Below are 13,625 nucleotides of genomic sequence, written 5' to 3' on the forward strand. Positions count from 1 at the left end.
CAAACTCACCAGACATCCAAAGAAGAAATAAAACCATAATTTAATTGAAGCAGAGAAGAGATTGTTAGGCAAGGCTTGACAGAGATCTTGACACAGTGAAAATGAGTAAGCTGAGGAAAAATAAATTTTAAATTCAAATGTTAAATGATTAATTAATATGATGGAGGCTTCCCTGAGCTGTGTCAATAGGCACCAGCCACAAAATGCTGATGATGACTTGTGATGATGAGGAGATTGTTCCAATAATTAGTCATCATTCAGTACCTCTTCTGTATCAACACTGTGCAAGATTAGCTTAGGGAATACAAGCATGAATGAGACATGCTCCTTGACTATGGAAGGAAAATCATGTAAAAAAGATGCCAGTGTTTTGTACTAAGTGTGTGTTTCAGGAACGTCAGGGAGCAGAGAAGCAGGGCACTAAAGAAATAGGAGAGATGAGTGTTAGGAGAAAAAGGCCTCCCTGGGATGGTGCCCACAAGCCAAGGCTTGGGGAAAAAATTGAAGTTAGACCACTCAGGAGTAGCATGATTAAAGGGCTGGGTAGGAATGACAGTATCAGAAACTTCAAGAAGTTCCATGTGTCTAAAGAAGACACATAGGAAGGAATGTAGTAAGAAATAAATCATTGGAGGTACTCCAGTTACGAAGGTGCCTAAATGCCAAGCTAAGGAATACAGATCTGATTCTGAATGTAATGAGAAATCTTTGGCATTCCCAAGATTTGATGTGTGGAGAAAGATATCTTTGTCAGAAGCCATTAATATTAAGGGGGAAGTTCAAATTGAGCCAGAGATAAAATCAGCAAAAGAAACTGCAAAATGTCAGAAAAGGTAGAGGCTGAGGATGGAAACCAAAAGAAAACCAACATGTAGAATAAGTAAGCAAGAGAAATGAAAATTGGAAATGATTTAAATTTTTTACTGACAGGAAAACAGACAAGTGAATTATTTATGTTCTTCTATGGGAATCCTCCATAGCAGGGAAAATGAATGAATTCAAGTTCTATGTATGGACATGGAAGAACCTAGCAATGGGAACAATGAAGCAGGCAAAAACATAGCAGAATGTTACATGCTATTTATTTACAAATGTAGCAGAAATGTAAAACTTGCAAGGATGAATAGCAAGTTCACAAAAGCAATTATCTCAGGGTCTGAGGGCACTGCAGTTGTGATCTGGAAGGCAGTTATACAGGGCTCTTCAACTAAAGTGGTAATGTTTTAGTTCAAGCTGGTTGTTGGATATATGAATGTTTATTTTAATTTGAGCATGTTGCATGACAAAGTCATCACTGTGGCCATATCTGAGGAATTTTAGAGGAATGTGTGTGCATGCATGCACATATGTGTGTTTGTGTGTGTGTGTGTGTGTGTGTGTGTGTGTGTGTGTTGGTAGTGGGTTGTAATATTCAGAAAGCAACAGATAGAAGAGGAACACTATAATGTCTAAGGCTTGACAGGAAGACTATCATTGGTCTAGAGAAGGGATAAAAATACAGGTTTTGAAGACAATTATCAGGGTTCTTGTACTGACTGAGCTGTATACCACTTAACATCTCTGTTCCCCAGTGCCCTCATTTGTAAACTGTATTTACAAACTACAAAGCATATTCCTTGAGGAGATGATAGGAAAAATAAATAATTTCATACTTATTGCCTAAAAATAATGCCTAGGACATAGTACTAATTATCAGAGTTAGCCATCATCATCATCAATACAAATGTAGTGATTCAATGTAAATACAATAAAATACTGAGTTTATGTAACAGTTTACAATTTGCCAACAATTATGTGGGCCAAATAGAAACTACAGAAATTAAGGGTTATTTGTAGAAATTGATAGAGGCATAAAAGATTTAATGGATGACAATGCACTATTCATATATTCCTTATTGAGTAAGTCTCTGTCCTGACTACTCCAAGCACAGACACTTTCCTCAGGAGTTCAGGCTTTTTGTTTGTTTTAAAAAACTGACAGACTGTATGTTTATTTTCCCAGAGTTCATTTTGTTTCTGTCAAAAGTAATGCATTTTATATACAATTAAATGTTCCAATAAAAAAAATAAACGAGCATATGATTCTGAATTTTCCTACTGATAGTGAACGGTTTATTTTCAATAACTATTACACTGAACATAATTGTAACTTTTAAAAAGGACTCTTGAAAATAAATTATCTGCTTTCTGTGACACAGAAGTCACCCACAAGTACACATTTGCATTTTAACATAACTAACATTAAAAACTAATATTAATTGAAAATGATAACTAAGTTAAATACTAGCTTTATCTGCTCCAAAGAGAAGACAGAAAACAAAACTGAAGCCATTTGATTTACATGTGGATTTGAGCAGCTTCTCAATTTTTTCTACTGACAGAGTATGGTTGACTTCCAGGAATTGAAAACTTTTTAATAATTTACCCAAGGACTAGACCCTGGTTTATTTTTTTGGGGGGGGGTTACCCAGGATTGAACTCAGGGGCACTCGACCACTGAGCCACATCCCCAGCCCTATTTTGGATTTTATTTAGAACCGGGTCTCACTTTGTTGCTTACCACCTCCCTTCTGAGAAGCTGGCTTTGAACTTTGGATCCTCCTGCCTCAGCCTCCAGAGCCGCTGGGATTACAGGCCTGTGTCACTTCGCCCGGCAGGACTAGATCACGTTTTAAAAATGCGTTGCTACATCCATTTCATATATTTATTCAGATCAATCAGTAAACTTTTTATGCAAACTCCACATTACACCCATCTACTATTTCTGGGCTTGGCCAGCCTCCCCGGCTTAAGGCCCCGCCCCTTTGGAAGGCGCAGTCTGCGTGTGGACGCAGCAAGCGCGCTGACGTCTACGCGCACCACCCGCGCCAGAACCCGCCCTCAGGCTTGAACCGCGGTCCCGCGCTGCAGACGTTGATGAGGCTGACGCCAACGGCTACGGCCGCAGAGCGGGAGGCAGCGCGGGAAGGCAGCGTCGAGGAGCTGGCCTAGCCTGGGGGCCCTGGCCGTGCTCTTTGGGCTGAGCCGCCGCTGCTGCGCACAGTGCGGGGCCGCAGCCGCCCGGCGGTGGGAGCTGGAGAGGCTGGGCGAGATCTGGGGCCCCTGGTGGGTGCGGGAGTGGTCTCTGTGGCCGGGATAGCCTCTGGCCATGATCGATTCCGTGAAACTGCGCCGGGACAGCGCAGCGGACTTCTTCTCGCACTATGAGTACCTGTGCGCGCTGCAGGACTCGGTACCTTTGCCCGCCGTGCGCACCTGCCTCCGCGAGGGCGTTTTGGACTTCAATGCCGACCGCCTGCGGGTGGTGGACTGGGCACCCCTCCTGAGCACCCTCAAGATTAATAAAGATCTGCCCGTGATCTCCATCAAGAGCTTCTTCCAGCCGTGGCTTGGTGAAACAGGTTTGTGCTCCTCGGTGGGTGCCTCGAAATGGGTTTTCAGATAGGTCCAAGGTGGAGCCTGGGCCCTAGAAGAGGCGCTTTGTGCTGGAGGATGTGTGCAGTACCAGCGAGGCGAACCTGGCAAGTTATTGAAGGTCTTAAGGTACCGAGTTCTCATCCGTAACTTGGGCTTAATAAGAAGACCGAGGATAAGTGGTTGCAAGGATTCCCTGAGTTAATGATGTTTGTAGAATGCTTAGCACAGTTTGGGACGTCATTAAATCTTGGACAGTTGTTTCCTCTTTCATTCAATGTCTTTTTTTTTTTTTTTTTGCCTGATACAAAAAAAGTAAGCGATTAGGAAATTAATATATTCCAACCCTTTTCTTCATTAAAAAAGTGTGTATGTAAGAATTTTGTAAAGCCCTTTTCAACTATTAGCCACTTAGAGATATAGGGTAATTAGAATCCAGACCCTCCGATTATTCAGAAAACAGGTGAATGACTACATGTGACAAAATGTTATTCCTTCTAGTACTTTTCACATTATAGGGGCTCAAGTCATATTTTCTAAATTGACCTGAAAGAGGCTCACATCTTTCCATTAGTAACCATCAAATGAGTATAAAAGAGATTTTGTTAAAGATGGATGGGGAAAGTAAAGTGTAAATTTATGAATCCAGCCTAATCTGCTTCGTGGGATGTTTGTAGCTAGCTGGGATGCCCTTGTAGTTTTGCCCGCTTCAGGCAGTTGGCTGGGGGAGTGGGAGTGGTAAAGTTTTGGAGTGGGGACACTTGAGAATGATAAACTTGGCTCCCTGCAGGATATATTTAGGATGATCTGTTAGGCAAAGTAGTATCATATAACAAAAGTGTACAGATATTAGAGGTGGCCTAGGGTTTGAATTCTGGAGCTTACATTCTATGTGATCTGAGGCAAATTACTTTTTGAACTACAATTCTTACAATTATAAAAAGTATTAAAACAACTCTAAGTGAGTTCTTAGTATTAAAGCAGGTCATGTGTAAAGTGTCCTGCTGGCACTACAATGACCTTAGTGTGCCTCTGCCCCAAAGGTTCTCCCCTTCTACTGGGGGAGACAGCAAGTAAGCACAAGCATCTGGGTCAGTGCTGTGGAAGAAGTGAGCCCAGGTGCTGCAGAGCACAGAAAATTGGAGGAGGTGCCATCCTTTTGAAGGATGTGTAGAACCCAGCCATATGACAGAAGGAAACAGTTTGTGCAGAGTTGGAAATAGAGAATATGGCAAACTGGGGTACAGAACTGAAATTTAGCGTTTGAGAAAGATCTGAGAGTTGAGACTGATGAAGGCCAAATAGATCAGATGTTCAGTGTTTATCCTGAAGGTTGTGGGGAACCAATGAAGGACGTTGAAATGGACTTTTGATTTAGGGCCCTACTATGTCCTCTATATGGAAGACAAATTAAAGTTGGGAAAGAATTGTAATCTAACAGCCCAAATTAAGATAGGGAGAAGGGCTGGATTTTGAATGATGAGAATGGATGGGGCCTGGTGACTAGTTAGAATTTAGAATAGCATCTTTCCCTAAGACACAGGACAACTAGATTAGGTTGGGAAGAGAATCTTAGTTCATCTTTAATGTTTTAAGACAGCTTCCAGATTTGTCTCTGTTAGGTAGATCTAAACCCTAGATACAGATTTGGGCCTTGTGGAAAGACAGGCATGTGAAGATAGGAGAGGATCTAAGTTACCCACAAAGAAGATGGAGAAAATATTTGAAAGGCTTTCAACATTTTCTAAATGGATGGACTTGAGTTATGTTTATAAGCTGAGAGAAAGTAACCAGCTGAGAAGGAGAGTGTGGAGATCTTGGAGAGGAAGTGATTATGGATTTATTTCAAACCTATTAGTCATATGCCTAGTCTTTTTCTAAGGTCTGAGGTTAGCACCATCCATGGTCTGCTCTGCAAGGACCATTCATCACACCCCTGACTGAAGTCACCTTATTCTCTGCATCTCATTCAGATGTTGAATGATGCTGCACCTCTGAAGGGACTTAACCACAGTAATAGCAGAAATCAAAATAAATGAAAAATGAGAGGGATCTTAAGAGTCAAAACTAGTATACTTGATTTTGCCAAATGCTTTATTCTCAGTGTAAGAAAAAACGTATTGTGGACCAATTTCTTTTCAGATATCCTTTGCTGAATCTTATTCCTCTCTCAAATCCAGTGGGTCTAGGTTTTAACCTCTTATATGTCACTTACTCAACCTTAATTACATTTTGCCTGTACTATTGCAGAAGCTCCTAGCTAGTTTTGCTGCCCCTGAACTCAGTTTCCCTTAATTCTTCTGCCTACTTCAGTTCAAGTGATCTTTCTAAGATGAAACCATATGCTTAAAAAAATGTTTAAAGTGACTCACAGGACCGCTGCAAATTGGTGGCACAACTTGTATTTTGTCAAAGGTACTGAAATCTGAGCTGTGTTCTGCCAAGCTTCATGGGGCTAGTTATGCATGAGGAAGGGGTATTTTTTTTTTTTAATTGAAAGCAGGTGCCTTTTTCTAATCCTTTTCTTTATCTAATTGGTCCTTTCACAGTGAGACACATATTTTCTGACATGCCAGGAACTCACTTAGTGTGTGGTAGCCCTAGTTCTCATCACTTGTGAGATAAAAGACAACTTTTTTCCAGGCTTGTTTCTGCCTCTTAAAATTTGCAGCTCTTCTCATCCCCTGCAGAGTGTAGTCATTCCACCTGCAGCATTTACAGTGCTTTGCAGGGGTCAGGCATGGTTGTCTTTGCACATTCCACTTCCTCTTAGAAGAATACATTATCCACTCTAACTTACTTTCATCTTTCTGGGTTCAGTATCAGTATTTTCTTGAAGCTATCCCTTAGGTGCAATTTCTTTGCCATCTTAAAAACCTCTATGTATAAGGTTTGTGTTTCTGTACCTCAGGTGACTTTGAGTTCTTGTGTTTTTCCTTACAAGGATTTTTTAAGGATATGGCTCATGTCTGCGCCTTAATAGTGAACGAATGTTTTTAAATGATGAACTGTATCATTGATATTGCTAATTTTACAATAACTTTGCTTTAGGTTCTGACATAAACAAAGTTTGCAGAAGTCGCGTTCCTGCTATAAGATCCAAAGATGTGACCTTCCAGTTGTGTAAAGCTCTTAAAGGCTGTCTAAGTGTATCAAGTGTGCTGAGGAACCTGGAGTTAAATGGACTAGTTCTGAGAGAGAGGGATTTAATTATTTTAACAAAGGTAAGCCTTCTTCAGTGTGGCCTGCAAACGTTTCATAGTTGTTTTGTAGGGGGAAATACTCAATAAATTTTTTTAACTCTTTTCCTCTAATAAAGGGATTGAATAAATCGACTTCTTTGGTGCACCTGTCTCTTGCAAACTGTCCAATTGGAGATGGAGGTTTAGAAAGTGAGTTTAAATCTTGTTTAACTTTTGACCCATCAGACTGGTCTCATGTTTGCCTATATGCCATATTAATCCCTGTCTGGTTTTATATTAATACCCTTTTCTGGCTGCTGCCTCTGTCTGAGCTACCTCCTGTGCCTCTTTATATCTTGATCCATTATCACTTCTACCCTTAAAGCTTATCATGTTGATTACTCTCTGAAGTAACTTTACTAAAGGATGTGTTAAGCCACAAACCACACAAACCTCTTCTGTCTGGTATTCTGTTTTTTGTGTTTATTCATCTTTTAGGGTTTTCCTTTTAAGAAATATTTATGGGAATGGCAATAGCAAAATGTAAAGAGGAAAAAAAATCATTATTTTTAAATGGCATCTATAATGCAGTCTTAATGCACTGTGTGGTGTGTGCTAAAATAGAAAATATATGCTAAGTGCTATGGGAGCATATAAAAGGTCAGTGAACTCTTTGGCCAGGAGAGGGCTGGTCATGGAGATAATTATTACAAGAGGTCATCTGTTGATTGGGGTCCTAAAGAATTGGTGTGTGTTCAGTGTGTGGAATCATGGTCTGGAGGGGTAAGGAAGCTTGCATTTCAATCTGAACAGAGTTTAAGGTCCTCTATCTTCTGTTGCTCTTGTATCTTATGCGCTTTGGTAGAGTACCTAGTTATATTAATATGAGCACCTGATGTAGTTCTGGGTTTATAGTTGACATTTAAATCGATGATCAAGACCAAAAGTATGTTCTTGGAAATAAAATAGAAAAAAATCATGTTTTAGACTTTTCTTTTTCTTTCAGATGACTCAAAAACTCTATAATACTGTATGATTGGGAATACAGAGTTTTCAATTTTAGCATCAATAGGATTATGTTATTGCTGTAAATTAGAATAACACTTTGTCACAAACATGTTGTAGAATGTACCAATCCATTAGTTTTTGGAAAGAGTATAGAGAGTGATTTTTAAGAATACAGCTATAAACTAAAATAAACTCAAGAAAGTTTAGGCCAGGTGTGGTGGCACACACTTGTACTCCCAGTAGCTCAGGAGGCTGAGGCAGGAAGATTGTAAGTTGGAGGCCAGTCTCAGCAACTTAGAAAGGCCCTAAGTAACTTAGCAAGACCCTGTTTCAAAATAAAAATGGGGGGGCTGGGGATGTGGCTCAAGCGGTAGTACGCTCGCTTGGCATGCGTGCGGCCCGGGTTCGATCCTCAGCACCACATACAAACAACGATGTTGTGTCCGCCGAGAAATGGAAAATAAATATTTAAAAATTCTCTCTCTCTCTCTCTCTCTCTCTCTCTCTCTCTCAAAAAAATAAATAAATAAATAAATAAATAAAATAAAAATGGGGATGTGGGTAAGTTCCCCTGGGTTCCACCCCTGGTACCAAAAAAGAAAAGGATTGACCAGGTTGATTAGGCTCTTTGGTTTATTGTATGTGTCTTTTTTCCCCCCTCCTTCTTTTTAGTTATTTGTCAAGCTGTAAAGACCTCTATCACTCTTAAGACAGTCAACTTCACTGGGTGTAGTCTGACATGGCAGGGAGCAGATCACATGGCCAAGATCTTAAAGGTGACTTTGTATTCAGAAGTTTGTGAAAATGTGTTATGTGTTTGAAACAGTAATACTTTGGTATGAGATGGCAGTTATTTTTATCTTTTCATTCATATGGTGATTGTAATTATATTTCTAATGAAAGAATGTGACCTGTGTTTAGCTTGGGGTTCTACCATTTAGTAAGATATGTACTTAATCTTAGATGAGATTTTAAAGTATAATGCATTATGAATTATACATTTGTGTACCTTTAGTTATTGAAAATATGTTTTGGGCACTGAAAGAAATTTTGTGCATTACAGTCTTCATATTACTTCAGTGACTCAAATATTAACTGCTATAATATATGAACCAATAAAAATCATAGTTTTTAAAAAATGATTTTAAGGGTGCCTTAATAACTTTATAGTGGTTATAACTACTATATTTTGGCATACAATTACTTGATAATTTGATATGAAACCTTTTTTATAGTTTGATGGTACAGATCTGGGATAGGCCAACTTTGTGGATCAAATTTACCACCAGTTTTTTTAAGTACAACCATGTTCAGTTGTTTACATAGTAACTGTGACTACTTTCAACCTACACCTGAATTGTTGAGTACTTCTAAAAGGTACTGTCTGACCCACAAAGTTGAAAATGTTTGCTTTTGGGCCTCTATAGAGCAAGTCCTCTGATCCTTGCAATAGATAATGGTAAAAAGTGTGAAAATAAAGGAAAATAAAACTCTTAAAATTTAATTGAATTGTCAGTTTACATACTAATCTGCAACAGGTTATCCAGTGGCTAGAGTTGCACAACTAGTCATTGGCAGACTGGGAGCTGGGTCACTGGACCCCTAAGTCACAATCTACTGTTTAATATACTAAGGATGACTTCCAGCAAATATACTTGGTGTGTGTGTGTGTGTGTGTGTGTGTGTGTGTAAGGCACTGACATAATCAGCCACACTTAGTTTCCTATTAGTTTTTCTGTGTCCTTTTTAAGCATTTAAATTCATGCTATTAAATTGTTGAAGTATCAAACCATGAGACGGCATGAAGAAACCTGGGCTGAGAGTCTTCGCTATAGGAGACCAGATCTTGACTGCATGGCTGGCTTAAGGCGAATCACATTGAATTGCAACTCCCTCATTGGTGACCTGGGGGCACGTGCTTTTGCAGACTCTCTTAGTGAGGATTTATGGCTTAGAGGTAAGATAAATGAACTTCTAGAATTGAAAATGGTGAATTTTGAGTATCAAATATGCTTACCTCTTGGAATTGTATTGTTGTCATAATGTATCGGTTTTCTTTTTTGTCTTTTTTGGAACTGGGAATTGAACCCAGGGCTTTGCAAATGTGAGGCAAATACTTTGCCACCGAGGTACATCCCAGCCCAAGATATTTTTAAAATCCTTTTTTTTCTAATGGCTTTTAAACTTTTTTATAAAAGTTAAATATATTCTTCATAGGAAATACAGAGAGAGTAAACGATAAAAGATAATATTACCTATAATCAAAACACCCACTGTTCATTTTGGCATACATATTTTAGCTTTTTTTGGCAGATGTATTTATACATGTAAGAGATTACAAAAAAAGAGAACTATAGGGTGCTATTATTTGTTCTTTTAGTTATATATTACAGTAGAATATATTTTGACAAATCATGCATACACGGAGTATAACTTCCCATTTTTGTGGTTGTACGTGATATGGGGTTACACGTAGGTGCAGGTGGTAAAGATTTTCTTACATTCTATAGGCTCTCTGTTCATGTTCTCTTTGTTCATGTATTTATATATGACTATAAAAATATTATGTCTGATCCATTCTACTGACTTTTCCATTCCCATTTCCTCCTCTGTTTCTCCCACTTCCCTTTGTCCAATCCAGTGAACTTTCACTTCACCCCCTACCTTATCTATTGTGAGTCATCTTGTATCAGAGAACATTCTGCCTTTGGTTTTTTGGGATTGGCCTATTTCACTTAGCATGACCATCTCCACTTCCATCCATTTATCAGCAAATGTCATAATTTCATTCTTCTTTATGGCAGAGTAATATTTCATTGTGTATATATGCCACATTTTCTTTATCCATTCATCTGTTGAAGGGCATCTAGGTTGGTTCCATAGCTTAGATATTGTGAATGGAGCTGCTATAAACATTGATGTGGCTGCGTCACTTTAGTATGCTGATTTTAAGTCTTTTGGGTATAAGCCGAGGAGTAGGATAACTGGGTCAAATGGTAGTTCCATTTCAAGTTTTCTAAGGAGTCTCTATACTGCTTTCCATAGTGGTTGCATCAATTTGCAGTCCCACCAGAAATGTTTGAGTGTGCCTTTTCCCCCACATTCTCACAAACACTACTGTCATTTTATTCTTGATAATTGCAATTCTGACTGGAGTGAGATAGAATTCCAGTGTAGTTTTAATTTGCATTTCTCCAATTGTTAGAGGTGTTGAACATTTTTTCATATATATTGACAATTCATATTTCTTCTGTAAAGTGTCTATTCAGTTCCTTTGCCCATTTATTGATTGGATTATTTGGGGGTTTTTTTGGTGTTAAGTTTTTTGCTGTATCTGAGTTGCAGATGGTAAAGATTTTCTTACATTCTATAGGCTCTCTGTTCATGTTCTTGATTGTTTTCTTTGCTGTGAAGAAGCTTTTTAGTTTCATACCATCCGATTTATTGATTCTTGATTTTACTTCTTGTGCTTTAGGAGTCTTGTTGATGAATTTGGTATTTAAGCTGATGTGATGTAGATTTGGGCCTACTTTTTCTTCTATTAGGTGCAGAGTCTCTGGTCTAATGCCTAGGTCCTTGATCCACTTTGAGTTGAGTTTTGTTCAGGATGAGAGAGAGAGATCTAATTTCATTTTGTTACATATGGATTTCCAGTTTTCCCAGCACTATTTGTTGAAGAGACTATCTTCAATGTATGTTTATGGTGCCTTTGTCTAGTATGAGATAACTGTATTTGTATGGTAACCCTACTTTATTTTGCTTTATAGTGTCTCATGTAGTACTCCCTCATATTGATGCATAGTAATTTAATGAATTCCGTGCTATTTGATATTTAGACTGTTAGTACTTTTTCCCTATTTAAATGTATAGTAAAAGAATGTATGTGTCCATTGGAATTACTTCTTGAAAAGTGGAATGACTTTAATGTAACATATTTTCAAAGATAAAGGCACATATTGCCAAATTGTCTTCCAGAAATGCTGTTCCATTTTGTGTTCACACTAACAGTATATATGTGAGGCCTGCACACTCATAAACATGCAATTTTGTCAGTTCTAAAACTTTAAACTTTACTAAAATGAGAGCCACCTACCCCTTTTTTGTTACAATTGGGATTGCCCTATAAACTTTTATAACTTTTTTCACTCATTATAGCTTGAGCACCTTTAATTTTTTTTTATTAGTGCATTATATTTATACATAAATGTGGGGCTTATTTTGACATATTCATAAATACATATAACATAATTTACTCCATTTCAATCCCTGGTACAAATCCATTACCTTTCCTTTTCCCTCCCCCTGATCCTGGATAAAGACAATGTGTTATACATATACAATAGAGTTTCACTTAGCCATAAAGAAGAAAAAATTATATCATTTACTAGTAAATGGAGGAAAGTCCTCTATTGCTCTTTCATTCATTTATTTTCTACTTGTGCATTGTAGTTACACAGAAAAGTGGAATTTATTGTGAGGCTGGGAAGTCTAGGTGTGGGCAGATCTTTAGCTTCATCATATTTGACCCTTGGCAGATCCACTGTCTGATGTAGGTGCTCTTCCTGGGTTATGGAAACCTGTTTTATCCCAAAATGGGGGCTCTATTCCCAAGATTTCATCTAAGTCTATTTTCCCAAGGCCTCATTTTCACTTATTTTTATTGAGGCAAGGTCTTCCTAGGATGCCCAGGCGACCATAAACATTTTTTTTTTTTTTTAAGGTACTGGGGACTGAACTCAGGGGCACTCAAACACTGAGCCACATCCCCAGCCCTATTTTGTAATTTGTTTAGAGACAGGGTCTCACTGAGTTGTTTTTATCACCTCGCCTTTACTGAGGCTGGCTTTGAACTTGAGATCCTCCTGTCTTAGCCTACCTAGCTGCTAGGATTATAGGCGTGCACCACCCTACCTGTCTGGCCTTAAACTTTTGATTGTCCTGCCTCAGCCTCTCAAATAGCTAGGAGCTACGAGTACAGGTGTGTGCCATGTGCCATTGTACCCAAATTCCCCTTCCATTATAGTTTGAGTTCATTTGGAGTTCAAGATCATGATCAAAAGAATAAAGTGCAACCTCAGTATACTACCCAGTATTTGCCTGTGATGTTTACACTGCCACTAGCATCCTTGTTAATTATGAACTGATATTCACTTTGTGACAATTTTCCTCTCTCACAGATTGTGTAGAGTACTTTTCAACTCTGCAGTTATAAAATATGTTGGGTGACTCATTAGAACTAAAGTATGGATAATCATAGCATATCCAAGAAGAGTTTTTTTGGGAGGAGTTGATGCTCTGTGTTTCCCTCCCCCCCCCCAGAGTATGTATTTGCATATGCTTTTCTGATTTTTTTTTTTAAATACTCAAGATTAAAAACCTTCCATGACTCGTCTTGTTCAGGAATCTCCAACATTAATGAGAGTTGTCTGAATGTTAAACATGTAGAGAGTTGGCAAATGACCTATTGTTTTTCATCAAAAGCTCTTGACCTGCAGCAGTGTGGCCTCACCAATGAAGGAGCCAAAGCTTTACTAGAGGCCCTTGAAACCAATAGAACACTGGTCATTCTGGATATAAGAAAAAATTCACTCATTGGTATGTCACCTCATTTTTTTAAAAAAACTAACAAATAGCAGAATAAAAAGAATTTGTTCATGTATTGACAATTTTTAAAGCTTAATATGTTTATCTTCCTAATCTTATACTTTTCTAATCTTGTACTTCCTTATGTTTTTAGCAGGTGATTTGCCAATTAAAATGAGTTATACTTGTAAATTGTTCTTGGCTGCTACTCTGAATACAGGTGAACCCAGATAATAAACCTGCTTCTACCAAGAGCATTATTTCTGTTTTTTTTTTTTTTTTTTTTCTGGAACCTCTGAATTCTTGGGAGAGAGCATTTCATTCATTTGCTAATTTGACTAATAATTTTTTAATACTTCTATGTGCCAAACACTGGTTTAGGCACTAAACTTACCGGCTAGTTAAAGTCTTACTCTCACTCAGCTTATGTTCTAATGG

The 13,625-nt window shown here is 38.3% G+C and overlaps 2 protein-coding genes across 4 annotated transcripts in view; both read left to right on the top strand.

Annotated features, from left to right (window-relative positions):
• Nucleotides 1–13,625, top strand: part of LOC308642610 (centrosomal protein of 78 kDa-like) — an 845,412-nt gene that overhangs the window by 34,327 nt on the left and 797,460 nt on the right. The gene's annotated exons all lie outside the window — the stretch shown is intronic.
• LOC308640881 (centrosomal protein of 78 kDa-like) overlaps nt 2,870–13,625 on the top strand; it is a 31,480-nt gene continuing 20,724 nt past the window's right edge. For both annotated transcript variants that reach the window (XM_081278856.1, XM_081278855.1), the window contains exons 1-6: nt 2,870–3,401; nt 6,466–6,638; nt 6,734–6,806; nt 8,277–8,380; nt 9,387–9,561; nt 13,086–13,199. In XM_081278856.1, the coding sequence (XP_081134982.1) occupies nt 3,149–3,401; nt 6,466–6,638; nt 6,734–6,806; nt 8,277–8,380; nt 9,387–9,561; nt 13,086–13,199 (892 nt within the window). In that variant the 5' untranslated portion in view covers nt 2,870–3,148. The remainder of the gene's footprint in view (nt 3,402–6,465; nt 6,639–6,733; nt 6,807–8,276; nt 8,381–9,386; nt 9,562–13,085; nt 13,200–13,625) is intronic.

Source organism: Spermophilus citellus, assembly GCF_964194105.1.
Source record: "Spermophilus citellus genome assembly, chromosome: 2".
Classification (NCBI taxonomy): domain Eukaryota; kingdom Metazoa; phylum Chordata; class Mammalia; order Rodentia; family Sciuridae; genus Spermophilus; species Spermophilus citellus.